At 39.1% G+C, this 27,329-nt stretch overlaps 2 protein-coding genes across 2 annotated transcripts; one reads left to right on the top strand and one right to left on the bottom strand.

Moving 5' to 3' along the window:
• Window positions 1–2,282: 2,282 nt before the first annotated feature.
• LOC113335871 lies at window positions 2,283–3,542 on the top strand. The gene is made up of 2 exons (XM_026581895.1): window positions 2,283–2,970; window positions 3,208–3,542. Exons 1-2 carry the CDS (start codon window positions 2,283–2,285, stop codon window positions 3,540–3,542), a joined length of 1,023 nt encoding a protein of 340 aa, XP_026437680.1.
• Window positions 3,543–5,785: 2,243 nt separating this feature from the next.
• On the bottom strand, window positions 5,786–7,510 carry LOC113336169 (acyl-CoA 5-desaturase AL21-like). Its single transcript, XM_026582157.1, has 4 exons — window positions 7,139–7,510; window positions 6,887–7,027; window positions 6,556–6,696; window positions 5,786–6,424 (listed from the first exon to the last, which is right to left on the bottom strand). Exons 1-4 carry the CDS (start codon window positions 7,469–7,471, stop codon window positions 6,113–6,115), a joined length of 927 nt encoding a protein of 308 aa, XP_026437942.1. The 5' UTR covers window positions 7,472–7,510; the 3' UTR covers window positions 5,786–6,112.
• Between the last annotated feature and the right edge of the window lie 19,819 nt (window positions 7,511–27,329).

Below are 27,329 nucleotides of genomic sequence, written 5' to 3'. Positions count from 1 at the left end.
GGATCCAGAAACATTGATAGTCCCAATCTAGATCTTTGTAAATGACTTCAGAGGTATAATCATGAAGAATGACCAAGTAGTTGTTAATACTCCATGGTCTGGTAATAAAAATTTTCTTTTTCATCTCCTCTTCTTTAAACTTGAACACCATGATGTTTTCTCAATCTCCACCACTTTTACCTCACCTTCAGGGATGAAATGCCAAGTGAACTTAATATGGTGCTCAACTGCTTTGAACCCCATAGATCCTTCCTCCATTATAATCATACCAATGAGACAGTTATTCCAATCAACAGTCACTTTGTTGAGTTCTTCTTCTGATACTTGAAGTTGCATATCATTATCCTCATCCAATTCCAGAGCATCAAGCCTTAATCTTTCTGCCAGATCAGTAACATTTTTTCCATTGGTAGTTGCCATGATTCTTTTGGTATTGGTATTGAAACTTTCTCCACTTTGAATTAGGGTACAATCTTTATACCTATGGATACCCAACCTAAGATTATTAGGGTTTTCAGTATCAGTTAAGGAAACTCCTAGCCGAGATATTTGGTGAGGAGATATAAACTGATTGTGGCAAATCTTCATACTTACGGTAACAAAATATGTGACTAGTAAGTCAAGGAGAAGAATTAGGATTCTGTTACCAAACTTATCTCTGCGTTTTTGAATTTTAAATTTCATTTTCTTCTGCCTTTTCTTTCTTTGACTTTTCAACTTGGAACTGGATCGGTACCAACTCAGTTTGTGGCTCTCATGATATTGGAACAATGGATAAAACCGTGCTTCAAAAAGCAACTGAACTAACAGGGCAAACGCTTTAATCGCAACTTCAAAGAAGGAAAACGCCATTGAGGAGAGAACAACCTGTAAACACAATAGAGGAGAAATTAGGTTAACTAGAAAACCATTTTTCAAATTGGAATAAGAAATAAAATTAAAACAAGAAAAGGATTTAGAATTTAGATAGAGAGAGATCTATTGAAAGATTAGTGAACAAAATTGAAAAAATCATGCTGAGATTGAAAACGAAATCATAGTCTGTGGTAATGGAATAAAGATACTGAATCGAAATTGCAGACTAGTTTTACTGAGTCAGGGTCGCCGATCTGCTAAGTCAGGGTCGCCGATCGGGTAGAGAAGAGATAAGATATGGGAATTATTTTATATGTACTACATGTGCACACATGTGTGCAAATTGAGATGTCAATATACAATATCTGGGTTGAGCCTACCTTATAGAATGTGATAAAAAGATTGGATGTAAACAGTTTCATCCTACCCATTTTCAAATATTTTTTTTTTATTTTTAATTTACATCAGGATGCATCTAGTTTCATCCTTACTATTTTTTAAGTTTTAAGTGAGGATGAATCCAGTTTCATCCTTGCTATTTTTTTGGTGTCCATTTCACCCATAATAACTTTTACTCGTCCATTTGAATCATGTTTTAAAAATATTTGGACAAGTGACCCATTTTCCGAAAATAAAATATACATTTTGAACAGTGTAGTCAATATCGGCCGATATATCGCCGATATTTCGGATACCGGTCTAGAACGGTACGATATAAAGGATATCGGGGATACGATATTTACCCGATAAAATCGGCCGATACGGACGAAACGAGATTTTCCGAAATTAAACGGTACCGGTCATTTTGTGTAAAGTGTAAGGGTAATCTTGGTTTTTCAGTTCCGGTATAGGTTAAATCCCTAAAATTTTCATTCGATTGTTTTCAGTGGAAGAGAAAAGAAGAGAATCCAATACCTGATTCAGAACTGTGGAAGAGAAAAGAAGAGGAGATGAAGTGAAAAACAGATCGTGTTCTTCAAATACCTGATTCAGCAAGTCGTGTTCTTCAAATATCATCATTGAGAATCCAATCTAAGGAAGGAACTTTTGATTAGCTGATGTTCTTCATCTAAAAATCTCAGAGACTATTGATTAATTGAAGGTTGGGGTTTTGAACCTTTTGATAATTAGTCTTTTTTTTTTTCGCTTTGATTAATTAAATTCGTCAACATCTTCAAAACCCACTTATTTTTGAGGGTTCATTCTTATTAATAACTTGTACCCACAAATTTCATCTTCAAAACCTATATCAGAAAGAAAAAAAACCCAGTTTTTTCTTCATCAATTAAAGAATTTGAGGTAATAGACCTTCCTAATAGACAATGGAAATTGACAGTTAATGGTCAAATATGGTAATAGACCTTCTTTATTATTGGTTTTTTTTTTTTTTATTTTGGTTGATTTATTAGCTATTTATGTTTTAGGTTATGGCTATGAATTCTTCTAGTGCATCTAATGCAAACACCACAAACAATATATGTGGTTCATTGCCTTCTTCTACGCAATCTAGGGATCCGGCATGGGAACGGGGTGAACGCAAAGACCCAGAAAATCCAAATATTATTACCTGTTTGTTATGTAACAAATTAATCCGTGGTGGTGGAATCATAAGGCTTAAGGAGCATCTCGTAGGAAAGTCAGGGAATACTTCACCATGTCCGAATGCAACCACTTCTGTTATCAACAAAGTAAATCAGTTGTTTGCTGTAAAGAAGACCGAAAATGCTCATAGGGCTAACATTGATTTAGCGTACCAGCGTACATTCAACTCTGATGAAGGCTCTGATGTTGACACAGATGTTGGGGAACAACAAGTTGAAATTGATGGCAATGTTGGCAGTGGTAGTGGTGTTGTTTTACATGTTCAAAATCAGACGAAGAGAAAGCGAATAACCCAAAGTAATACAAGAGGTCCTATTGATTTATATATGAGGACAGATCACAAGAAAACTCAAAAGGTCACCGCTGAAAGGAACTGTGCAGTGAAAGAGAAGTTATTGAAGACTGCATGGAAATGCATATCATCTTGGATGACTGAGAATTCAGTGGCATTTAATACCGTTCGTTGCCCAAGTTTCAAAGAAATGATCTTTGCAATTGGTGATTACGGGAAAGGTATTTTTTTCAAACCTTGTTTTCCTTGATGAACTAGTTCCTTGCTTGTTCCTTGATTGATGCTTGCTTATTGAGAACTAGTTGCTTGTTAAATGTGTGAATGATATAACATGCTTCTTAGAAATCTCATAACATCTGTGTTGTCTGGAATTGCATAATGTGTTGACTATTGCATAATATGCCGACTATTGCAGACTATTGCATAATGTGCTGACTTTTTTTTTTTGTTGATGTTAGCTATGCCCCCCCCCCCATCTTACCATCAGATTCGTACCAATCTTTTCAAGGACCGATTAGAAGAAATGAGGATGTTCGTTGATACCTTTAGGGAACATTGGAAGAGGTTTGGATGTTCTATCATGTCAGATGGTTGGACGGATGGGAAAAAGAGACATCTTATTAACTTTTTGGTGAATTGTCCTAAAGGTTCAGTATTTTTGACGTCTGTGGATGCCTCAGATAGAACCAATGATGCTGATTTCATTCGTAAGCTTGTAAAGGAGGTAATTGCTGATGTTGGTACAGAAAATGTGGTTCAGTTCATTACTGATAATGGTTCTAACTTCAATTAAGGCAGGGAAGGACTTAATGCTTGAATACCCACATATATTTTAGACTCCTTGTGGTGCTCATTGTGTTCATTTGATGCTAGAAGAACTTGGTTCCAAGCTTCCAAGAATCAAGACAGCCGTCATACTAGGTAAGAGACTAGTTACATATATTTATGCTCATTTTCAAGTATTGAGTTTAATGAGGGAGTTGACTGGTGCAGACTTACATAGGTCTACAAAAACTAGATTTGCAACTCAATATTACACACTAGAGAGTCTTCAAAAGTATAAAACTCCTATGCAAATGGTGTTTGTGAATGATAGGTGGGTAAAAACTAGGTTTGCAAGAGAAAATGTGGGAGTAAATGCACTTAAAATTGTTACAAGTATCAAATTTTGGGAAGATGTCGATTACTCTTGTAGGGTGCTAAAGCCTTTAGTTAAGGTAGTAAGATTAGTGGATATCGAACGCAAACCTACAATGCCTTATTTTTATGAGGCAATGAGAATAGCAAGGGATCAACTTGAGAAGAATTTGGATGAAGATAATGATACTTGGGTTATAGTTAAGGCTGTTTTTGATAAGAGATGGAAGAATAACTTTAATCATCCTCTACATTGTGCGGCTTATTATCTAAATCCTTCCATGTTCTATAAGATTCCAGCTCATTTGATGGATAATGGTCCAAAGTACATAGAAATCAAAAGGGGACTTCATACAGCTATGTAAAAGCTTATAACCAATGAAGATGAACTTGAGATGGAAACAACTGAATTGAGAATGTACAGCGATGCTTATGGAATCCTAGGAAGTCAGACTTGCAAAAAAAGAAGAGACAAAGATCAACCTCGTAAGTTTTCCTGTACTGTAAGTTTAAAATTTGGTTACGTTTGTGTTAAATAGGTTTGTATTGATTAGCTACTTTGTTCATGTTTATGACAGATGATTGGTGGATTACATATGGAGGAATCGATGTCCCAAACCTACAAAAATTTGCAATCAGGGTATTGAGTCTTACTTCTTCTGCTTCCCCATGTGAGCGAAACTGGAGCACATTTCAAAATGTGAGTCTTACTTGTTCTATATTTACAGTTGCATTATGTTCTTTGCAAAGTCATAAATTTCAACAATGCATGAAACAACAATGTATGTTCTTATCACAACAAACTGGAATGCATGAAACAATCAGTTTAGCTATTTATTTTTTGTATTTCAGTTGCACACCAAGAAGCGGAATCGCATAACACAACAAAAATTGAATGATAGTGTATTTATCCAATATAACAAAAAATTGCAGCGTCGTTATAAAGAAATTGCAGAATATAATGATGATGGGAAAGCTCGTGACCCTATTTTTCTTGATGAGCATGATGAAAATGATGAATGGTTGGATCCACAGAACTTACATGACTTGGCTGTAGAAGGTAATAATGTAACTTTGGATGATTTGCAAGATATTCTTGGCGAAGAAAGTCGTCCAGTTGATAGTAGAGGTGCATGTAGCTCTCGAAGCAAGTCTACTTACCCAACCGATTCTGAATATGATGGCTATGATACTGATCAATTGATGTTAGACACTGATAATGGACTACTTGATGGACCTAATGGAGCTACTGAAGATGATGATATCTATTATTTAGAACAAAATTGTATTATCTTTGTTTAGTTACCATTTTAGTTTGTAAACTTTAAAGTTGGTGAAGTTACTCTCTTGTTTCCGGTTTGAACTTTAAACTTGTTTAATTATCCTTTTAAGTATTGAACTTTAAAGTTATTGAAGTTACTCTTTTGTTTTTTTTGATAAAATTAATGGTATATATTATATTTTATCCGTAAATTTAGAACCGATATTATACCGATATTTCAACGATAATATCCCCGATATAAAATCGTACCAGTGTATCGGTCGCGGCCGAGATGAACCGATATCCGACATTAACTACATTGATCTTGAATAAAACAAAAAATTCACGGGCAAAAGAAAAAAACAAAAATTCGTGGGCGAATTTTTTTTTATCTCTCTACCCGTTTTATTAATTTATTCCCTTAAGTATGACCTATACCAAAAAAAGAAATATGAAATTCTTCACAGGGAAAAACAAAATATATCTTGGTTAAAAAAAAAACTTCACGATTAAAATAAAAATACATGGTGTAAAAAACAATACTTCACGCGTAAAAAAAAAATCTTAATTGAAAAAAAAAAACTTTACAGATAAAAAAGAATTTATCTTTATTTTACATGTTTAAAAAAAACTAACCATGAATCATAAGCCTATTTTTATTCACCAATACACCCGCACTTTTCTCTACAAAACATTTAGGACGTGCAATGCACGTTCAACAACTATATATATCCCAAAATTTTATTTTTATACCGAAAGATTATACCCACAATAAAACATACATATTTTGTGCGAATATCTAGATAGGTGCTCAACTAATTATTATAGATATGAAATATTGAAACATAGCTTAGGAAACAATACACGGAGAAAACTGACATGGCAGTAGTGCAAGCCAAGTCATTTATTAACGATATCCATACACATATCAAGTAGTACTTCGTAAACCAGAGGATGGAATTCAGTTATTGATTTTTAAAAGACATTTCTAGTTTCTGGATTTCCGTAGAGACTTTGACGTCTGTTGCTAACCCAAGGCTCTCAAGTAGCTTTATAACGTACCAAGGAAAGTCGAGCTGCCACCATTCAAGACCTAAACGAGCCGAAAATTCAAAAGCGTGATGATTGTTGTGCCATCCTTCTCCACTTAAGTTTATTATGTTCATCACCCAATTGTTTGTGGATAAATCTTTGGTGTTGTATGGCCTTTTACCCCATATATGGCATACTGAATTGATGACGAAAGTGCCATGGTGTGAATATGCTATTCTAACACCCTAAATGTATATGAGAAAATAAAATTATCAATTCATTCGAATATGCAGATAAAAATTTGCCTGTGATCCAATGATTCCACCAATAAAATACAGATAACCGGATTTTCCCTAGGTTATGTGACTGAACTTACCATTCCCCAAATAAAGTGGGGCAAGCCTCCTGCAACGTACAACAGCAGTCCAAGTCCAACATAGTGAAAGGATATTGTTTTCTGAAGAAACCTGTAGTAAGCTTGTTTTTTTAAATCCATGACATTGTTTCGTCTTCCGCACTGCAAAAACATGACGAGAATGTTGTCATTGATGTCATACACATTGTGAGCAGGGACAGTACTGTTTACTATCGCAGAAATTCTCCTGAGACGGTTTACCTTCAGGTTTTGTTCAATTAAGTGGCAATGAAAGGCTATGTATCAGTAATAAGTAAATAATAAATAATGATTAGTAGACCGAGAATAAAACCTTTTCCCTTAGGTAGGTGTGTTGAAAAATCCAATTTATGTAGCTGAACCAAAATCCTTCGATTGGGCTATGTGGGTCTTTGAGGGTATCCACGAACTGATGGTGAAACCGATGAACGCTTACCCAATATATTGGGTCTCCCTGAATGAGCAAGTTCAACAACAGAAAACACATTGAGCAAATAAACATACACGCAACAAAAAAGATTGGGCATCACACAAGGAGAAGTAGGTGCATATGCATGTAGCTAACCTGTCCAGCATGAAGTCCGAAATAAGCAAACAAATATTCAACTGATTTACTGAGCTTCAAACTTTTGTGACAAAGGCTTCTATGGTAACAAAGACCAACCCCTATAGGTCCACATAAGATGATCAATACCACAAAAACCCAAAATGCATCCCAAGTAAAATGGAATGGAGCAGCTAGTACACATATATGTTCCAGAATTACTATCCCCAAGTTGGCGGCATCCCATAAATAATCCGATCCTCCTATTGAAGAAGGCGTCAGCTCATTTTCTGTACCTTGCAATTGTACCTCCTCCCCGTTTGGATAATTATAAACACTTACATGCGGAGCCATATTTTGATCTATGTTCTCTGGTTTGCGTATTTGTAGTTTACTCCGGCTACGCCTATTTATACAATTGTTTTGAGATGCATATTTAACTAACCTTCTCTCATTGTTGTACTATGTATGTTATCCTGATATCTCATGAATTTCATTAACTACAGCTATGCAATGTTGACAGGTAACGACCACCTTCCAAGATAAGCAAACAATTATTCAAGTGACTTTGTGATCTTGTAACTTCTATGACAAAGGTTTCTATGGTAACGAAGACTAATCCCTATAGGTCCAGTTAGCTGCATATACATTACCACAGAAACCCAAAATGCATTCCAAGTAAAATGGTAGAACATATACATATATGTCCCAGAATTATTATCCCCAAAATTAGTGTTAACCTTGACTCAAGATACGTTGTATAGTAAAATTCAATCGTTTAGCAACAGCATTCCAAATTGGAGAGACCATAGGATACTGAAAGAAAAGGTGACATCACATAAAGGACAATCAGGGTGTGATCATATGCCTCTTCTATAAGTGTTTCTCTAGCTTTAGCTCTATTATGAGCAAGTAACCACTTAAAAGTGGACCGTTAAACTTCCAATTTTGTTACCCCAAACCTAACCTCTTTATTATAATGATCCCATAGATTCACACAAAAAGGATAATACACAGAAAGCTCTTTGTTTTCCTTCTAGATAAAGAGCAAATTAATGGATTGGAAGACAAGTTTACTACTAGTAACTTCCTTCACAACAAGTGTTAGGGTGTTTTTGTGAAACTCTCAAGTTAAGGTTCACATGAAACTCTATCAGTCTTGTGACTATAAGCACGTTTAGTTAACTAATTTTATGCGACCAGAAAAAACATTAGTAAAGCTTGGCATGTCAAAGAATACTAGCTAGATATCTTAATAAAGTTCTGCCAAATCATGCCATTAAAATTCAGAAGCAATGCACCATAAATTAACATTTTACCTATAATTGGACCGAACCATGATCTACCCAATACACTTATATATTCATAAGAATTAGTAGTTAGGCAGAAAATATTGATTTATTAAAGATTTTGAGAGGAAAGAAAACCTTTATTCTAAAACTAGTCTTAGATTTTACAACGATTTTAAGAATTTAAATTTGATCTGATACATAATAAGGGGTAGTTATTTAGTGAAATTGAATCTCTTTGTTTCTGTCAGACTGATAGTGTGGACTGAAACTGAATTTCTGCTAATCTTTGGTTTCTTCTTCGTTTTCATTTCTGCATGCAAGAAAGCAAAGAATGCAATCTCTATTATTTACATTTTTTTTTTAAGATTTGAGATCATCACAAATATGGCTATCAAATTAAAATATGTCTGGATATTCACAGCTTTACTGTATTGACAAATCATAATTTAGGGGGTATTAAACCTTGAAACTCTGTTAATTGACCTCTTGACTATCAGTGAATCATCCCTACTTGACCCAAATAACCATAATATTTGTTGATCATGCTAGCTTTCACCTAATTCTCTCATTAACTTATTCTGCATAAATATCCCTGCATGCAAGACAGCATAGAATGCAATCTCTAGTAATTTTTGTGAACTACATTCCATATTCATATAAAGAATATAAAGAATTCTCATTCGACTTTTTTGATCGAAACAATTTTCATTCTCTGGCAAGTTTTGGTCAAATTATAATTATAGACTACTCTACATAGTTGAAACAACATGACATTAAGTGACAGTGGAGATGCTGTTATTTTCAAGATGAAGCAAAAGAAAAAGAGATTACCAGATTTCTTGCAGGGCGTGAATTTGAAATATGTCAAGCTTGGCTATCATTACTTGATTACCCATCTCTTCACTCTATTTCTTGTACCTATTTTCATACTTCTCGTTGCTGAAGCTATGCAGACCAACCCAACGGATGTGTATGAGCTTTGGCATCACTACCTCAGGTACAATCTCGTCACCATTGCGACTTTCGGGGTTATCATGGTTATAGGTTAATGTCTTGGACTCGATCGGTCTACCTTGTTGATTACGCCTGTTATCTTCCACCATCTCGCTTTCAAATTTCAACCCATGTACCTTGAGCGTTGTCAAGGTTATGGTCACCTCGATCAGCCTTGTGATTACTGGAAATCCACCAACACATCCAAATGAAAAGTAAATAAGATCTAAGACATGATAAACGTAAGAATAAAGGATTATTTATTAATCTTCAGCGAGATACAAGTTATACTCGTGGACAATCAAGAAACCCTAATCCCCTCTCCAAGCCTATGGATTACAAGGAAACCCTAACTTTCCCTCTCTCCTCTTTTCTGCTAGAATCCCCCCCTTTACATTGCTCAAAGGTCTCTATTTATAGGCCTATGAAACCATAGTGGTACACAAATCATATCATCTCACCGAGGTTACTTTATGCTTCGCCTGGTGCATATTCCATAAAGGTTTCCCCCACCTTTCGTTGTCTTCACGTGGTCTTGTCGGGACACCTGTCCCGTTTCTTGCGCCCTACTACTCCTACTTCGCAATTTGTCTTCTTCGTCAAGAAATCCTTTTGTGGCTTCGCCTTAGCATCTCGATAGTCCTTCTGTTTTTCTTCGGGATGGGGACTTACCTCGCGTTTGGGATCTTTGTCTCGCCTTCTGATGTTGACTGATCTGATAGGTTACTGACACGGATCTTTGACTAGTATTTCATTACCCTACTTGGTATGACACGTGACAATCCTATTTCGTGTACCTACATTTTTCCTTTTCTTATTCCGTCCAAGTTGCTGCGAGGATGCAATAAGAACCGTCTTAGTTTCCTTAACCGTTACGTTCCCCATTCCCGTAATTCCACGTGGCCACGTTCCCTGGGTAACCTTTCGTTACTGGTCATCTTTACTTCGATCATACAGCTTCCGGTTTTACCGACCCCCTCCTCTTGCTATAAATACACTTCTCCGCCCTTACTTTGAGTTTATTTTCTGCTTCTTCTAATCTCTGTTCTTTTCTTTCTTAACCTCTGTTCTTACTTTTTCCTTATTTTCCCATAATCCTCTAGTTTCTTCATTACGATGTCTCCCAAAGGAGATGCTGCATCTTCTTCTCTCAAAACTATCGAGGAGTTTCAAGCCGATCTCCAGAAGTTAGGTTTATCCTTAACTCCAGTTGTTGATTCTTCCCCTGATCCTGCTATTCTCGCTACCCAAGAGATGGAACTGAACTACCGGTGGCTTGGTTAGGATACTTGGTCTGCTGATAAGGTGATAATCTCTCTAGGTCAGCTGAGAGCGGTACTATCTTTACCTTTGTATGATCCTTCAAACCCCATCTTGCTGGAGATTCTCGGTAGGCTTCAGTGCGGGGTTTTCCAGCGTACTGGTAATTCGGTTCGTATTGCCAATGAGTTCAAATTTCGTTCTCGTGATGGCATCTCGCAACTTCCTTCTTCAGCTGACGAATTTGATTCCTTGGATTTCAACATAGACTCTTTCATGGACAATTATTCACTTGTCTTTACAAGCACCCGGGAGCATCAGAAGTGGGTTCTTGAGCTCGTTAGAAAGGCGGTTTTTCCCCCTACTAAGGAGCTTCTTCTATATGTGGATTCCCAACTTCGTCTTTCTATTGATGACTAGGCGAGGTTCCCTTTAGTGTTTGGTGGTCCTTTCGTTTGGCGTTACGTTGAAAAGGGCTTTCCTCGCGATGGTCCTCTTCCCGACACTGTTACCTCGCGGGATGTGATTCGTGGAGACTTCGTTGGACTGCTCCTAGCGAGGTATGACTTTCCCTGCTACAATTTGCGTCATTTGGAACTATCTGTTGTACTTATGATTCTCAATTTGTTTTAGTATGTGATGCCCTCTACTGGACTCGTCAAGGTGCGCTAGGAGAAGAAAGTGGCTGCTAAGAAGACTCCTTTTGAACAGGTATCATTTTCGTCCATTTGCTAGCGGTTTTGTGATGATTTGCCTATCCTGACGTCGTGCCTCTTCGTAGGAAGGAATACCTTCTTCTGGGGTACCCAAGGGCCACAAGAAACGTTCTCACCCTACTCCTCCTCTTTCTTCAAAGGTACCATCCTTATTGCCATTTGTTTATAAATTTTAGCCCTTTTGGTTTCTAACCTTTGACTTCGCAGACAGGTGCTCCCTCATCTGGTGCATCCAAGAGGCCGTGAAATACCTTGGATGTGGATGCCTTATCCGCAATACAACCCTCCGCTCTCCTTGGTCGTCCCGTTCGCTCTAAGGAACAACCCCCTTCAGTTATTACTTCTGCTCCTCCGAAAGAAGCCGATTCTGTCATTTGTTCCAAGGTCGCGGATTCTCCTATTCAGCCAGGGGTTGAATATCCTAAGAGTTCTTCAGGGGTGCCTTTCTCCGGCGAGAAGGGAAAGCAGCCTGTCCTGCCTGCAATGTCAAATCCCCTTTTCAACCCTGACATGCACTTCCTACGAGATATCTACCAGAAGGCCCAAGAAGATCCTGCTATGAGATATCGCGCTTTGGAGTCTTTGTCCGCCCTTGTTTCTGATGACTTCCTCTCTCAAGACTCGTCCGCGCTTTTGAGTGCTTCAATGAATCTGTCTCTCCAGCAGCATTCTTCCTTGATGAACCAGGTGATTTCTTTGTACCTTTTCCGCCATTTTTCCTCTTCGGCTCCAAGATTTATTTTCTGAGTTCAAGCTTTGCTTCGCAGGAAGTCTACCGTCACATGGCTACCCTTGTGGAAATTCGGCTCGTTCGCGAGATGACTAGGAAAGATGAGGCTAAAATCAAAGCTTTATCAGAGGACCTTAAGAAAGAAAAAGATCATTCCCGCCAGCAAGATCAAAAGATAGAGAAGCTTTTGAGTAAGTTTTTTCTTTTTCTTGAACGTCCCTCTATTGTTCTTCCCTTTGCTTCCATTATTTTCTTGTTCTACGCTTCGTAAAGCTCGATGCATGCAACGTCAAACGAGCGCCGACGAAGATTCCTCTTCGCTGAAAGATATTCGTGCTGAGATGGTAAATCTTACAACTCAGAATGATATTTATGTTTCAGAGGACTCCATCCTTAATGAAAAGGCCGAGACCCTTTGCTTGCAAGTGGACCGTCTGTCAGTTGAATGCTCTCGTAACGAGGAACTGAACCTCCACCTCCACAATGACAACATGCGCCTTAAGTCAGAGCTTCAATGGGACTCTGATTCTCTTACTGCCTCGCGGGGACTTTATTCTTCGTCGATATCCAATTATAAGAAGCTGGAGGAAGATTACGTTCGAGTGATCAAAAGCAAAACCGATCTCACGGCTACTCTTCGTAGGTCCCGGAACACTGCGGATGGTCTAAACGAGGAGGTTGACTGTCTGAAGAAAAAGGTGGAACCCTTGAAAGATAAATTAGCCACTTCCTCTCGTTCGAAACCTGTGAAATCCTCTCCTCCAATCAAGCTTGGAAGTCTTCGCGGAAAAGGCGTTCTCGCCATTCAGTCTAACAAGAGCACTTTGAAATCCCCTCACGGTGAAGGATGTGATAGAATGTAGCATGAGTTATGCGTTCATCTTGAAGATTCCAACCTCAAAGTAGCCAGGCTTGATCATCTATACTCTGATGTTCAGAGTACTTTAAATACTACCATCCTTCAGGAGGAGGGTAGTTTTTAGGTGTACTATTATCTTTGATTGTCCAAGCTTACTTCCTTGTTTCTAATATAATTCCTCTTACCTTCGCAGAATCAACTGAGCGTCATAAGAGCCAGGTCCTTCGTATCACCAGGGAGAGAGATGAAACTCGTGGTGATTTTTCTCGTCTTAATGAGGAGGTTGAAAGCCTAAATGATAATATGGACGAGATCATCGAATCTTCCAAGAAGGTTTCCAAGACAGCCCGCAAGAATACTCAGAGCTATTTGGTTCCGCTCTTCAATGAATACTGCGCCGATCATGGCATTCCTCCTCCTTCTTTCCTTTTAGAGGTTTTTTCCGATTATGAGAAGCCTCACGATGAAGTTGATGATCCTTCCAACGAGGAAGCATCTTTTGATGACGACGTGGAGCCAAAAGGTGACACCACGAAGAACTACAAGGGGTCCAAGGGAGCTTCTATTAGCATTACCAGGGCAGGTGGTGAGGTCCCTTAGCTCGCCATCATCGATGAAGCCATCCCTCATTAGAAATTTAGTTTTGTCTTCTCTTGTCTCGGATCATTGTTTTACAACTAACAATTTTTATGGGCACTCCCAAGCTTGGGGGGCAAATACTTTATTTTGGGAATCATCACATTTTATGATATTATGATTTTGTTTTATCAAGCGTGTGTTTATTTGATATCCGCCATTTGCCTCAAGTATATACTGATCATGAAAACTCTTAAAAGAATAATGAAGCCTTTAATTATATACTTGCCTTTTATTCTTTTGCGAGTTTTCATCTTTACTTTTGCCCTCACTTCTCAAGTCATCCTTATTCCCGACTTTCTCTCTTCACTCATCCCTGCAGCCTTTTGCTTTCCGGCGAATTAAGAATGCTAATTTTAGAAGAGTGAGGAGCACCGATTGCTATAGTATGCGTCCGGTCTCAGTTTTCTGCCTCAGGTTCCTTCTCTTAGATCGGATAATGCTACGAGAACAAAAAATATAAAAGTATATTCTTGCCTCTTTTTCTTGTTGGCATTATCCGATCGAGATGGTTCTGAGAATGCTCTTTGTAACTTTGTTGTTTTAGTAGCTGTATCAATTTCTTGCTTATATCCTTGGTTTTCGTGTTTATGAGGTCTTAATGCGCCTCCTAATTAAGGTCTTATTGTGCCTCACCCTATACAGGGTATTAACCACACCTTAACATCTTTGTTAAGTTTTCTTTTCGTGACAATATGACAGGCCTACCTATTCCCATGAATAGCAGCCCCATGACATTGCCGTCTTTTTTGGTCAGACAACTCCCCCTAATCTGGAGGGTGCCACCCCTTTATATTCCCCATGAGTGCCCCTTCAAGGAGGTTAACCCTAACATGCATGTTGGTCTCCTCTCATACGGTTATTACGACATTCAGTTGTTTTCGTGACTTCTTATCTTCTTCGCCGATAAGGCTCGGAGTTACGAAGTCATACCCTAAGTGGGGTTTCTTTGGGATCGAGTGCATCGTAGCCAAGACTTGTGATAGACGCATTTATGTGTCTAATATAGCTCATTTGTATATATTGTTAGTGCTCAATTTTGTACTTATTTGGTTATTTTATTTATTTGTAGGTGTTTTTAGAAGAATAAGGATTTGCGGCGAAATTGGCTGAAAATGCGGCGTTTGGACCTCCGTTGATAGAGTACCGGAAGCGCGCCAGAAGTGTACCGGAAGTACCCCAGAAATACCCCGGAGGAACCCCGAAAAAAGTGCGGAAAATGCCCCAGAGGACACTTGCTATACGGATCCTTGATTTTGGATAAGGGGTAACCTAATTACTAAGGGGTGACCCATTTCCAGGCAGCTGCTAAAGGGACACCAGAACTGGATAGGGGGAGGTCTTCTTCAAATTTCAAATACTGGTTTTGGCGGGAAAAGCCATGCATTTCGCTGTTGATTTTTGATCCGATTGTTGGAGCTGTTTTAGGGAGATTAAACACCGGAAATTGATTGGGCTGGACGTGATATGGATATAAAATTCTAGTATGGATGATTTCATGGGCTTAATTGGGCTAGAATATCCGGGAGAAGCAATCAAAGTTAAAACAGAGAGACGTGTCCTGTTGTGCACTTTCAAAGATTTTTGAGAGATTTCTGGAGGAATTTGACGATGGATTAACATGTACATGGTCTTATTCAAGTCTAGGGAAGAGTTTGGTAGCTATTTTATAGCTAACAACACGTGAAAAAGCTCAACAGAAGGGATTATTCTCTCAACAGCGCAGAGAAGAAAAAGTCGGAATTTTTACGAGTTATTTGGGATTTGAGGGCTATATAAGAGTGGTTTCAAGTCATAGAAAAGTGGAGAAACCCTGAGGAGAGAGTTTAGAGTCCAGGAGAGCCGAGGAGAAGCGATTACAGAGAGTTATTGCTGCTGCTGCTGCTGCCATTAAAGCTTCTGAAGAACACGAAGAACAGACTGCTCAGAGCAGTCTTATTTTCTGCAGCGTCAACAGCAGCAGCGGGGTGTCGTTGTTTTACAGCAACAGAAAAGTATCGTTTAATTTTCAGCACTTACCTCTTTGTAACAGTGACGCTGTAACACTTTTACAGCGTTGCTAATTCCTATTTCATCATATAATCATCAATAAAAACACCTATTAAGCCATGAATACATCTTATGATCATGTTTTTGGGATGAGGAGCTAAACCCATTAGCCAAGGCGACGGAGGAAGCCATTGGTCCTTATTTATGGTATAATTCTAACTTTATTATTTATTTGCAATATTATTACATGATTATTTGCATGGAATTTTAATTGAAAAATTGATTTTTATTGAATAATTGTGATTCATTTTGATGGAGCATGCTTAGTTTAAGACTCTTGATGTTTCATGCTTGGTGTTTACATTTATTACTTCAAAAATCTACAAAAGGCATAATATTAGAATCACTCTAAAAGAAAAATTGCATGAATATTAATTATTAGAATTTATCAAATAATGGGTCAATGGTGGAATCCAAGTCTTGGTGTTTTTCTCTAAAGGTTTGAACTATTTTATTTATTTGTGTGTTTAATTTAAATCTAAAAAAAAAAATTGTTTTCTTCACAAGTCTGAAAAGACCCCTTTTTACCACTACTACTACAATCACTATTTGAAAATCATCAAATTTTTGGCGCCGCCGACGGGGATTTGTGTTTAGGTAGCATTTTTTTTTTTAGATTTTTTTTTTATTATTCTTGTTCTTCTTTACGTTTTTGGTTTTTTTTGTTTCCTTGCAGATTTTTGAAGTTGGAGCGAGAGATAAATTTGCCAAAGCTTGTGGTGATTTACTTAAAGTTTGGGAGTGAAAACCAAAGCTAAAGGAGCGAAAAGAAGAAGATTTTCAGTTTTAAAAGAGAAAAAAAAGAGACATTTTTTTTTTTGTAATTTTTTTTTAGACTTTTTTTTTTTTTTTATTTTTTTTTATGGACTTTGGACATTAATTTTGGGACATTTTTTTTTATTTTTAAACCCTACGGAAGGGTACCCTTAAATATAAACTGTTTGCAGGGAAGGACGACGATTACGATATCGTCTCGGCCCCTCGGGTTCGCACACGGCATAGGAGTCGTGGCCCGAGTCGACTTCAGCGGTTCTTCGCCCGTCTGGTACGGGAGGTAAAATTCTAAACACCCGCGAATCTCCTGCAAGCGGGTTACTGGACTCCTTAAGGTGAATATATGCTGAGGACTTGAATATGGACTGTTTTTAAATTCCTAGTAAAGGGCAAGGACTGGACCAATAAGATAAGGGTTCGGATTTCATCACCGTTTCTTGCCCGCCTTAGGAAAACGAAACCTAAAGCGAACCTAAGCCTAAAATTTGGACTAGAAAGAGACCTATAGGGTATCGAGCTTAACAGGACAATCATTCGAAAAATATTGGTTACTCTTTTAAGCACACCTGAAGTTCTTGACGGTTACTGCGAGTTGAATGCGTGACTGCGCCGCATTGGATCGGTGAGGTTTTGGGTATCAAAGCTCCACTGAGCTTCCCTCGCCTCGATTCAACTTGCTTTAACTCGGATTGATTCCAGAGGGGTTTGCTTAAATTGTAACGAATTCCCTTTCGAAGGATTAGAAGCTGGTCTAGAAACAATCTAAGTGGAGCCATCATGCTTGTTGTTTGCTAGAAATCTTTAGGTTTGCTGTGGTAAAGTCGAGTCAGCCTGCTGTGTGTTTGCTAGAACCTTCCTGTTAGGATTTTTATTTCTTTTTGAATTCTTTTTAGTGTATGCCCGATTTTGTTAATAGGGCTTGGAAAAGAGATACTCTAGGTCGATTGATTAGCGAAAAACCTAGTAGTTCTTCTGATTTAAGCAGGGAGCTCGAAGACTCTTCTTTGGAGAGCCCTGTTTTTGGAAACTTCAGTTTTGAGAATTTATCTCTGAGTGACAAAAGTACCCCTAGTACTCCAGTTGTGCCAGCGATGGCAACTTTGAAAGATTACATGTTCCCAACTAGGACCAACCGAGCTTCATGCATTAAATTGCCAGCCACTACGGCTAATTTGAGATAAAACCTAGTATTCTTCAGATGATCCCTATATTCTTAGGAAAAGATGATGAGAACCCTTATTTTCATATTAGGGACTTTGAGGAAATCTGTGGGACAATTAGGATAAAGGACCTTACCGATGAAGTCTTGAAACTTAAGATGTTTCCCTTTTCTTTGAGAGACAAAGCCAAGACCTGGCTTAACAACCTACCGTCTGAATCCATAGAAACATGGCAGGAACTTATCGCTGCCTTCTATATGAAATTCTACCCTAAGCATAAAACTGCAGCTGTTAGGCAGAAAATTAGTGCTAGTGTGCAACAAGAGGGAGAGTCTCTTTATAGGTTTTTAGAGCGATTCAATGATCTCCTATCTCAGTGTCCTCACCATGGATTTGATAATATGAAACTTGTACAGATTATTTATGATGGTTTAGACTATTCGACCAAAGCCATGGTTGAGTCTATGTGCGCTGGTGAGTTCACTAGTAAAAATGCTGATGATGCTTTTGCCTTCTTAGGAGCTATCGCTGAAAAATCCCAACAGTGGGAATCTTGTGTTGAACCCCCTAAAAGACTCTTGGTCAATAGAAGTAGCACCAATATGGTAGATACGAGTTTTGCGTCAGATGCTAAGTTTGCTGCTTTGTCCAGAAGGTTAGAAGCTTTGGAAATGGGTCCAGTCTAAAAATAGGTCCCTTGTTGAACCTAATAGAGCCTCTCAAGTCTCTAGTTGTGGAATAGAGCCCGATAATTCGTTTTGGGAAGGTCAGGTTAGTGAAGAGCAAGCCCATGCTGTCTATAACAACTCTAGGTTTGAGAACGTCAGAAGTTTGACCCATACTCAGAAACCTACAACCCTGGTTGGAGAAACCATCCTAATTTCTCTTGGTCTAAGGGCCAGAGTCAAGGCCAGTCTAGCAACTCTCAGCCTCCCCCAGGTTTTGGTTTTAAGAATTCTTCAGGTCAAACCCAGTTTCAGAACACTTCGAGAAAAAGATCTCTACCTTAGAGAACTCTCACTATGTTAGCAAATAACCATGAAATGCTATCAAAGAACCACCTTAGCTTTCAACAAGAAACTAGGCAAGATTGAAGAATAATTCCCAGAGTCTTGCCAAATTAGAACTTCAAGTAGGACAAATAGCTAAGTTTATAAGTGAGAGAGAAATGGAAGGTTCCCTAGTCATACTGATCCTAACCCTAGAGGAGAGAAATCGTACAATCAGTGAATGCTGTCACAACCCTAAGAAGTGGAAAGAAAGTTGACAACAAGGTCGCCATGCCTGATAGTGAACATGCTGTAGTTCACCCTGCTGAGCCAGAAAATGAGGAGACTGATAGAGTCTCCAAAGAGACCAATGAGGGTCCTGTTGAGCCTCACTTTGTTCCCAGAGCCCCGTTTCCCCAGCTGCTAGTTCCGACTAAGAGGGAGTCCAACTTTAATGATATATTGGAGGTTTTTAAGCAGGTTAATATCAACCTTCCATTATTAGATGCAATTAGGCAGATTCCCTCTTATGCCAAGTTCCTTAAGGACTTGTGTACGCGAAAGCGTAAGCTCAGTGTCCAGAAGAAAGCCTTCATAGCTAGTCATGTGAGTTCTATTATTCAGAATACCACTACTCCTAAGTATAAAGACCCAGGGTCCCCTACCATTTCTTGTACAATAGGTAAGTACCGTGTTGAGAAAGCGTTGCTTGACTTAGGAGCCAGTGTGAACTTACTGCCATACATGTGTACCTTAAGCTAGGACTTGGTGAGATGAAACCTACCCAGATAACACTCCAGTTAGCTGATAGGTCCGTTAAAATCCCTCGTGGTGTGATCGAGGATGTTCTTATTGAGGTCGACAAGTTTATTTATCCAGTGGATTTCGTGGTCCTAGATACCCAACCTGTCCCCGACCCAGAGAACCAAATACCTGTGATTTTAGGTCGCCCATTCTTAGCTACGTCTAATGCGATCATAAACTGTCGAAATGGTATTATGAATCTATCTTTTGGTAATATGACTATTGAGTGAATATTTTTAATGTAAACAAGCTACATTCTGAGCTAGATAGCACATGTATTGAAGAGGTGAACATGATAGGAACCTTAGTTCAGGAGTCATTACCAAACATCGTACCGGAAAATACATTGGAGAGTTGTTTATCCCATTTTAGCCTGGATTTCGACGATGATAGTAACATTGAACAAGTAAATGCTCTGTTGGATTCTGTTCCTATGTTAGATATTGATATATGGAAAGATAGGTTCGAACCATTACTAGCTTCTGAGTCTATCTTAATACCTTATTTAAAAGAGCCTCCTGAGTTGGAGTCTAATTATACATTTTTAGGCCCACCCGAGTCTTTCCCTGTGATTATAGCCTCCGATTTGGATAGTGATCAGGAAAGTAGTCCAGAGACCGTGCTTCAAGAAAATAAGGAAGCCTTAGAGTGGACCATAGAAGATATGAAGCAAGCTGAGGATGAACCACCTGATTATGACTTAGAGAAAGCAATTGACCTTTTTCAAGAACCCGATGGTCTAGAAATTAGGAACATTGTGACTAGTCATTGTAGAGGCACCCAAAATTAAGTTTGGGGGTAGAGATTGTCAATTATCCCCAATAGAAGTCCCTAACTTGGGACTCAAGCCTAGTGCATCTGAGGTATCGCTTGAGTGTATTCAGACTCCACAACCTGATCCGCCTGATAATGTCCAGGAGAAAATCCAAATGTTAGAGACCCGTTTTTCGGATGAATCTGTTTGCCGAGACACTCATATGAAGCCCAAGTGGGCACCTCAGATAAATCCAGTTGTCTTGCGAGAAACTTTAGATCAGGTTGTGCTTATCTGCTCATTTTTCTGATCTTGAGCATTTGTCTCTATTTGTGGCAGTTCTATTTGGTCTTATGGACCCACAATTATTTCGACTATTGGTATACGACTTTGGAAGGTGAAAATTCTTTTTGAGGTATTTGATGTCTAGCTAATGACTATAAATTTAGCATTTACTGGGAGGCTCCCGCGTTCATGTGATACGGTAATATCCTTCCTTATTTCTTTTCCCTCCAGTGGTAATAGTTTCTCCTTGTTCATGCTTTTATTTCATCCTTAGAACATTGAGGACAATGTAAGATTTAAGTTTGGGGGTGGGGAAGAAACACTTTTTGTTAGCTTTTAGTTGCAATAAATAAACTCCAGAGCCTAGAAATTTATGCCTATTGAGGATTGCACTAACTAATCTAAGTGGATGGAAGCATTTTGATTGTAGGAGTTTGAGGAACCAATCTGATTAGATGGAAACATCTAAAGAGTCTATTCATAAAAGCACAGAGCTCAGGTGTTAGAAATAACATGATAGTTTCACCATATCTCGTTGAGTCCTTTTCACTTCTATTTTTATTTTATTTTGTTTTTAAACTATGTTTCTCTAAGTATAGGTGGGGCCCACGATTCAAGTTGTTACCAATGCTAGGGTGAATTAGAGTGATTGAGATACCTTCAAAAAAAAAAAAAAAAAAAAAAAAAAGTTGAAAAAAAAAAAAAAAAAAAAAGTTGAAAAAAATAAAAAGAAAAGAAGATGAAAAAATGGTAGTTACCAAAAAAAAAAAAAAAAAAAAAAAAAAAAAAAAAAAGAAAGAAAGAAATTGAGACCAGACCATTTGACCAAAAGGAATAAATTCAATAAAGTCGACCACTGGTACCCTTGTATATGCCAGTTGTGTTGACCTAGAGTTAGGTTATCGACCACTGGTACCCTTGTATATGCCAATGTGTTGATATTAGTCAGACTAGTATCTCAATCCATTAGGATAGGTTCATTTTGGCGGAGGCCTTCAGACAGATATGGGAAACGTCGTTCACTTAGTAAACATCAAAACCATCTATGTTTTCTATATCCATCTTCTTGATCTATCCATGTGATTAGTTTGACTCCGAATATGATGTCCATAGTGCAACTATCTGAGTAGAGCTCTGTCACTTTATATGAATTTTAGTATGCTTGAGTGCAAACTCGTGTACAGCAATTGGAATTTCGCATCAGGGTACTTCTTCCTGTAGTCAATAAGTATGCCAACCAAGGAGATTCTTTAGTGCCTTCCAAGGTTCTGCGTAGATAGCTAAGGTCTGGAGTACAGGTTTTGTGGGTATATCTCTGGTAAGCCCCCGAGACTATAACTCGGCCACTAGGGCCACCTAGGGGTTTAAAGGCTTATTGCATACGCTAAATGCAATCGACGATGCCTGCGACAGTGAGTTAGGATTTTATTTTGTAGTTTTGATTTGCTCGGGACTAGCAAATAATAAGTTTGGGGGTATTTGATAGACGCATTTATGTGTCTAATATAGCTCATTTGTATATATTGTTAGTACTCAATTGTACTTATTTGGTTATTTTATTATTTGTAGGTGTTTTGGAAATAATTTGCGGCGAATTGGCTAAAATGGGCGTTTGGACCTCCGTTGATAGTACCGGAAGCGCCCAGAAGTGTACCGGAAGTATCCCAGAAATACCCCGGAGGAACCCCGAAAAAAGTGCGGAAAATGCCCCAGAGGACACTTGCTATACGGATCCTTGATTTTGGATAAGGGGTAACCTAATTACTAAGGGGTGACCCATTTCCAGGCAGCTGCTAAAGGGACACCAGAACTGGATAGGGGGAGGTCTTCTTCAAATTTCAAATACTGGTTTTGGCGGGAAAGCCATGCATTTCGCTGTTGATTTTTGATCCGATTGTTGGAGCTGTTTTAGGGAGATTAAACACCGGAAATTGATTGGGCTGGACGTGATATGGATATAAAATTCTAGTATGGATGATTTCATGGGCTTAATTGGGCTAGAATATCCGGGAGAAGCAATCAAAGTTAAAACAGAGAGACGTGTCCTGTTGTGCACTTTCAAAGATTTTTGAGAGATTTCTGGAGGAATTTGACGATGGATTAACATGTACATGGTCTTATTCAAGTCTAGGGAAGAGTTTGGTAGCTATTTTATAGCTAACAACACGTGAAAAAGCTCAACAGAAGGGATTATTCTCTCAACAGCGCAGAGAAGAAAAAGTCGGAATTTTTACGAGTTATTTGGGATTTGAGGGCTATATAAGAGTGGTTTCAAGTCATAGAAAAGTTTAGAAACCCTGAGGAGAGAGTTTAGAGTCCAGGAGAGCCGAGGAGAAGCGATTACAGAGAGTTATTGCTGCTGCTGCTGCTGCCATTAAAGCTTCTGAAGAACACGAAGAACAGACTGCTCAGAGCAGTCTTATTTCTGCAGCGTCAACAGCAGCAGCGGGGTGTCGTTGTTTTACAGCAACAGAAAAGTATCGTTTAATTTTCAGCACTTACCTCTTTGTAACAGTGACGCTGTAACACTTTTACAGCGTTGCTAATTCCTATTTCATCATATAATCATCAATAAAAACACCTATTAAGCCATGAATACATCTTATGATCATGTTTTTGGGATGAGGAGCTAAACCCATTAGCCAAGGCGACGGAGGAAGCCATTGGTCCTTATTTATGGTATAATTCTAACTTTATTATTTATTTGCAATATTATTACATGATTATTTGCATGGAATTTTAATTGAAAAATTGATTTTTATTGAATAATTGTGATTCATTTTGATGGAGCATGCTTAGTTTAAGACTCTTGATGTTTCATGCTTGGTGTTTACATTTATTACTTCAAAAATCTACAAAAGGCATAATATTAGAATCACTCTAAAAGAAAAATTGCATGAATATTAATTATTAGAATTTATCAAATAATGGGTCAATGGTGGAATCCAAGTCTTGGTGTTTTTCTCTAAAGGTTTGAACTATTTTATTTATTTGTGTGTTTAATTTAAATCTAAAAAAAAAAATTGTTTTCTTCACAAGTCTGAAAAGACCCCTTTTTACCACTACTACTACAATCACTATTTGAAAATCATCAACTTGCCAGACGGACATGGCCGGTAACGCTCCAGACGTCCCAGGCACCCGCAGCTCAACCTAATACATCGACGCCTTGGTCATATTTCTGCACTCCTTATCGAAGGCCATCATAAAAGGGGTCCCCAGCGGGTAGGTCTTATCATTGCCCCTAGATTTATGTTTGAGTCGTCCACGACATGCGTTAGGTATTTGCCTCTTGCATTTTCATGAGAACTAGGGTGCATGTCGTGGGTTCCCAACCTTCCTAGGCGAAGGTTTTAAGTTTCCCTGGAAATTTCTATTTCATATTCATTATTTGCCTCCTGATCTTGAGGTCTTACTTTCTTTGGCTACTCGGCGAATATTTATTTCATCAAAATTTCATCAAATTTTATTGTTATGCTCTTCGGAAATTGAGTACATCGATCGTTTCATTTTTATCATCAAAATAAAGCGAATACATTTATCTTATCTTGTCTACTCTTCTTCCTTACGAATGTGCTCGGCTTGATATTATTTCAACTCCTTCATTCGTACTGCATTTCTTATCTTAAATAGTGCCGAGAATAGCGGCTGCCTAGTTGACAAGGCATAGATGAATGATCGCACCAACTCTTCTTCCAAGATTCTTCCCTTCAATTCTTTGCATATTGCTTCCCCTCTTGCAACGAGGCTTCGCAAGCTCTCATTCTCCCTTTGCATTAACGAGAAGAACGTTGATATCTCTGGCTTGCATGGATCGCTCCTTGAACATTTGTTCACCATTTGCAAATCTCATTCTCTCATTTCCCTAGGGATATTGTTTCTTCTTTGAGTAACCGCTATTGATTGTTGCATTCAATATTCTCTTTCTCTGAATTCTCTTCTGCTGCTTTCGATGGCTTTCTTCAAGTCTTCTCGCTCTTTTTGCTCACATCGCCCTAGACCTTCTCGTTTTCGTGCGTATTGTTTTTCTTCAGTTCGTGCTCTTCCCATGGCATATCTTTCCTCCTGCATATCACTATCTTCCTGCTTCCTTTTCAAATGATTATTTCTGATAATCAACTTCTCATTTTCCCTTTCTAACTTTATTCGTTCCCTGACCAGATCCTCTTTCCTTCGCCTCTCTTGGTAAAGTTCCTCCTTTAACTGGGCCATCTCCTCGTCTTCGCGAATTTTGTATTCCAACGCTTTCCTCGGCCTGTTGTTCTTACACCCTTTTGCCTCTTGACCGGTTTATCTTCCCTCCTTCTCGTGGAATTTGTTTCTCCTTTGTCGTGGGAGTTTCCCTTTTTTTCTTTGTCATTTGATTTCCTTCAATAACCTTCCCCTTCTTGGCTTTTCCCTCTAGCTTTTGATTGATTTGGCCTCCTTCCTCTTGAATTGCATTCTTATCTTCCTCAATATGAACTTTTGCTTTATTGATTTTCTCCTCGTCCTCCTGCGTTACGCTCAATTCTTTGCTAGACTCTATCGTAAATACCATCAGCTGCTCGGATCTTTTTTCTTCGTTGACTTTCTTCCTTTGTTCCATCTTCTTTCTTATCTTCTCCTCATAGTTATGCACATCTTTTGTTTTACATTCTTTTGCATCTCTCAGATCTTCCCTTATCTCACCGATTCCACTTAGCATCGGGAACCGGATCCCCTGGTGATATGTCGACGCAACTCCCTTTATTCCATGTATCCAAGGCCGCCCTATGAGAGCATTGTAAGGAGAATCGACATCTACGACACAGACTGTGACCTTCGTCTATATTACTCCAGCGAGAATCTTCACGGTCAACTCCCCTTTCGGCTTAGACGCTACCCCATTGAACCCATATATGTTATATGTAGAAGGTACAAGATCCGAGTCCTTCTATCCCATGGTCCTATAGGTATGGTAAAATAGGATGTCGACTGAACTCCCAGTATCAACTAGGATTCTGTCTATTGCCCAAATTCTCCTTTCCCCAGCTTGCTCTTCCTCCCATCTGGAATATTTTCCAAATCCCAAGGTCACGACCAGAGGATTTGTGTGCGAAATTTCCCCATCAGGTGCATCCTTCGCCGAGAAGGTTATCTCCCTCTTCTGCCATTCTTCTAATGGCTCTTTCGTTATGACGCTGAATATTTCATTTCCCTCAAAATCCCTCTTGTGTACTCTTTTAAGCACATTGTCATGAAAGTCTTGGAGACGTTTTTTCCCGTGAATTATCGAATTACAGTTTAATTGTTGCTTTCCTCGGTCTATCTCGAATCGGTATATTGGCTGATTTTCATGAGGTGGCGGGGGTGGCACATAGCCCTCTAGGAAATGCGCGAGTTTCCTTTGATCTATCAAGCGAAGTATAATTCGTCGAACATTCCTGCAATCTCTTGTGTGGTGTCCATGAAAGTGATGATACCTACAGAATTCATGACTTCAAGACCCCGGTAGAGGCTCTCTTCCGAAATTTGGTGAGGGCGGGATTTCCTCTGTCAGCACTATTGCCTCCCACACCTTCTCCACAGTTATGTTAAGTCGTGGGAGTTTCACATATTCAAAGATCGGTCCATTGGGCCTCCTTTCCCCGTATCTAGGTCCCTGATTATTCCTAGGTTGGTATCCCGTATTGTAACTTCGTGGCTCATGATTTCTTCTTTTTCACTCCTCATACCTTTGCTGACCAATCCATTCCTGATCTCCACTCGAGACGGCCACAATCTTTGTCGGGACGGGAACTGCTGGCTCTCCCTTTCCTCGCTCGAGTTCATCCTCTACTGTGTGCACTGTCCTTGGTAACAACCTAGAATTCCCTTCTTTCGCTGGGGCCAACTTTATTTCGCTGACCTTCCTATAATTTTCCTCAAACACTATGTATTCCTCCTGGCACTCCCTCAGCTCGTTCATCATTATCGAGTTTCGAATAATAAATATATGTGTGTACAGCAGGTCCGTTGGAATCAGAGCATTCACGAAGGCTAAGATGAAGTTTCGTTCATCAACTCTCCCGACTAACTCGCTGCACACTTTCCTCCATCTCGTGACCAACCCCCGCAAGCTTTCCATTGGCCTTCTCCTCAGGTTGAACAGTGTCTCTATCCCTGGCCTCAACAAGTTGTTGCTTATATACGTCGTCAAGAATATCCTCTGCAAATATTTGAATTATCATATCGACTTCTCCGGGAGCCCATCAGACCAGGCTAATGCTTCCCCTGCTAAGCTCGCAGGGAAATATCGACAAAGTACTGCGTCATTTCGTCCCCACTGCATCAGCGAAAGGGTATATTGCTTCAAGTATTGCACTGCACTTTCCGTCCACTGAATATGCTTGCAAGTGTTGGTAACACGCATTTCTCCGGGATTTCCGCGTGCATGATCTCATAGGTGAATGGTGACTTATCTGCTTCCTCTATCGCTTCTGCTAGTTGCACTCTTCCACCTCTTCGTGAGTTATTTATTAAAGCCCTCATGTCTCTCAGCTCATTCAGAACTTCTTGGTTCAAGTTTCCTCCGTCCTCCTCTTGGTGACGGCCTATCATCACGCTAACCCTCCCTTCGCCCGGTCGTCGTGTTTCTTCCTCGTCTCGGATAAGGTTCGCTTGATGTTGCCGTTCGTCCTCCTGCCTCCGTTCTTCCTCATATCTTCGCCTCCGATCTTCCCATTGGGAGATCTCCAATGCTCTTCTCAGGTATCTTTCTTCGACATCATCTACTCGTCGCCTTCTTCTTCGTCCTCCTTCATCTTCTTCATGGTCATATCTCCTTCGCCGCAGTTCATCTTACTCCGAAGATATAGTGTTTCCTTCCGAATCTATGGCGTTCGTCTCCACGTTTTCATTAAGCTGCCGGTTTTGTTGTCTCAACCTTGCATTATGCCTTTCCAACTGCA

This window comes from Papaver somniferum, unplaced genomic scaffold, assembly GCF_003573695.1.
Source record: "Papaver somniferum cultivar HN1 unplaced genomic scaffold, ASM357369v1 unplaced-scaffold_150, whole genome shotgun sequence".
Taxonomy (NCBI): Eukaryota; Viridiplantae; Streptophyta; class Magnoliopsida; order Ranunculales; family Papaveraceae; genus Papaver; species Papaver somniferum.
This window is presented reverse-complemented; position numbering and strand designations above follow the sequence as displayed.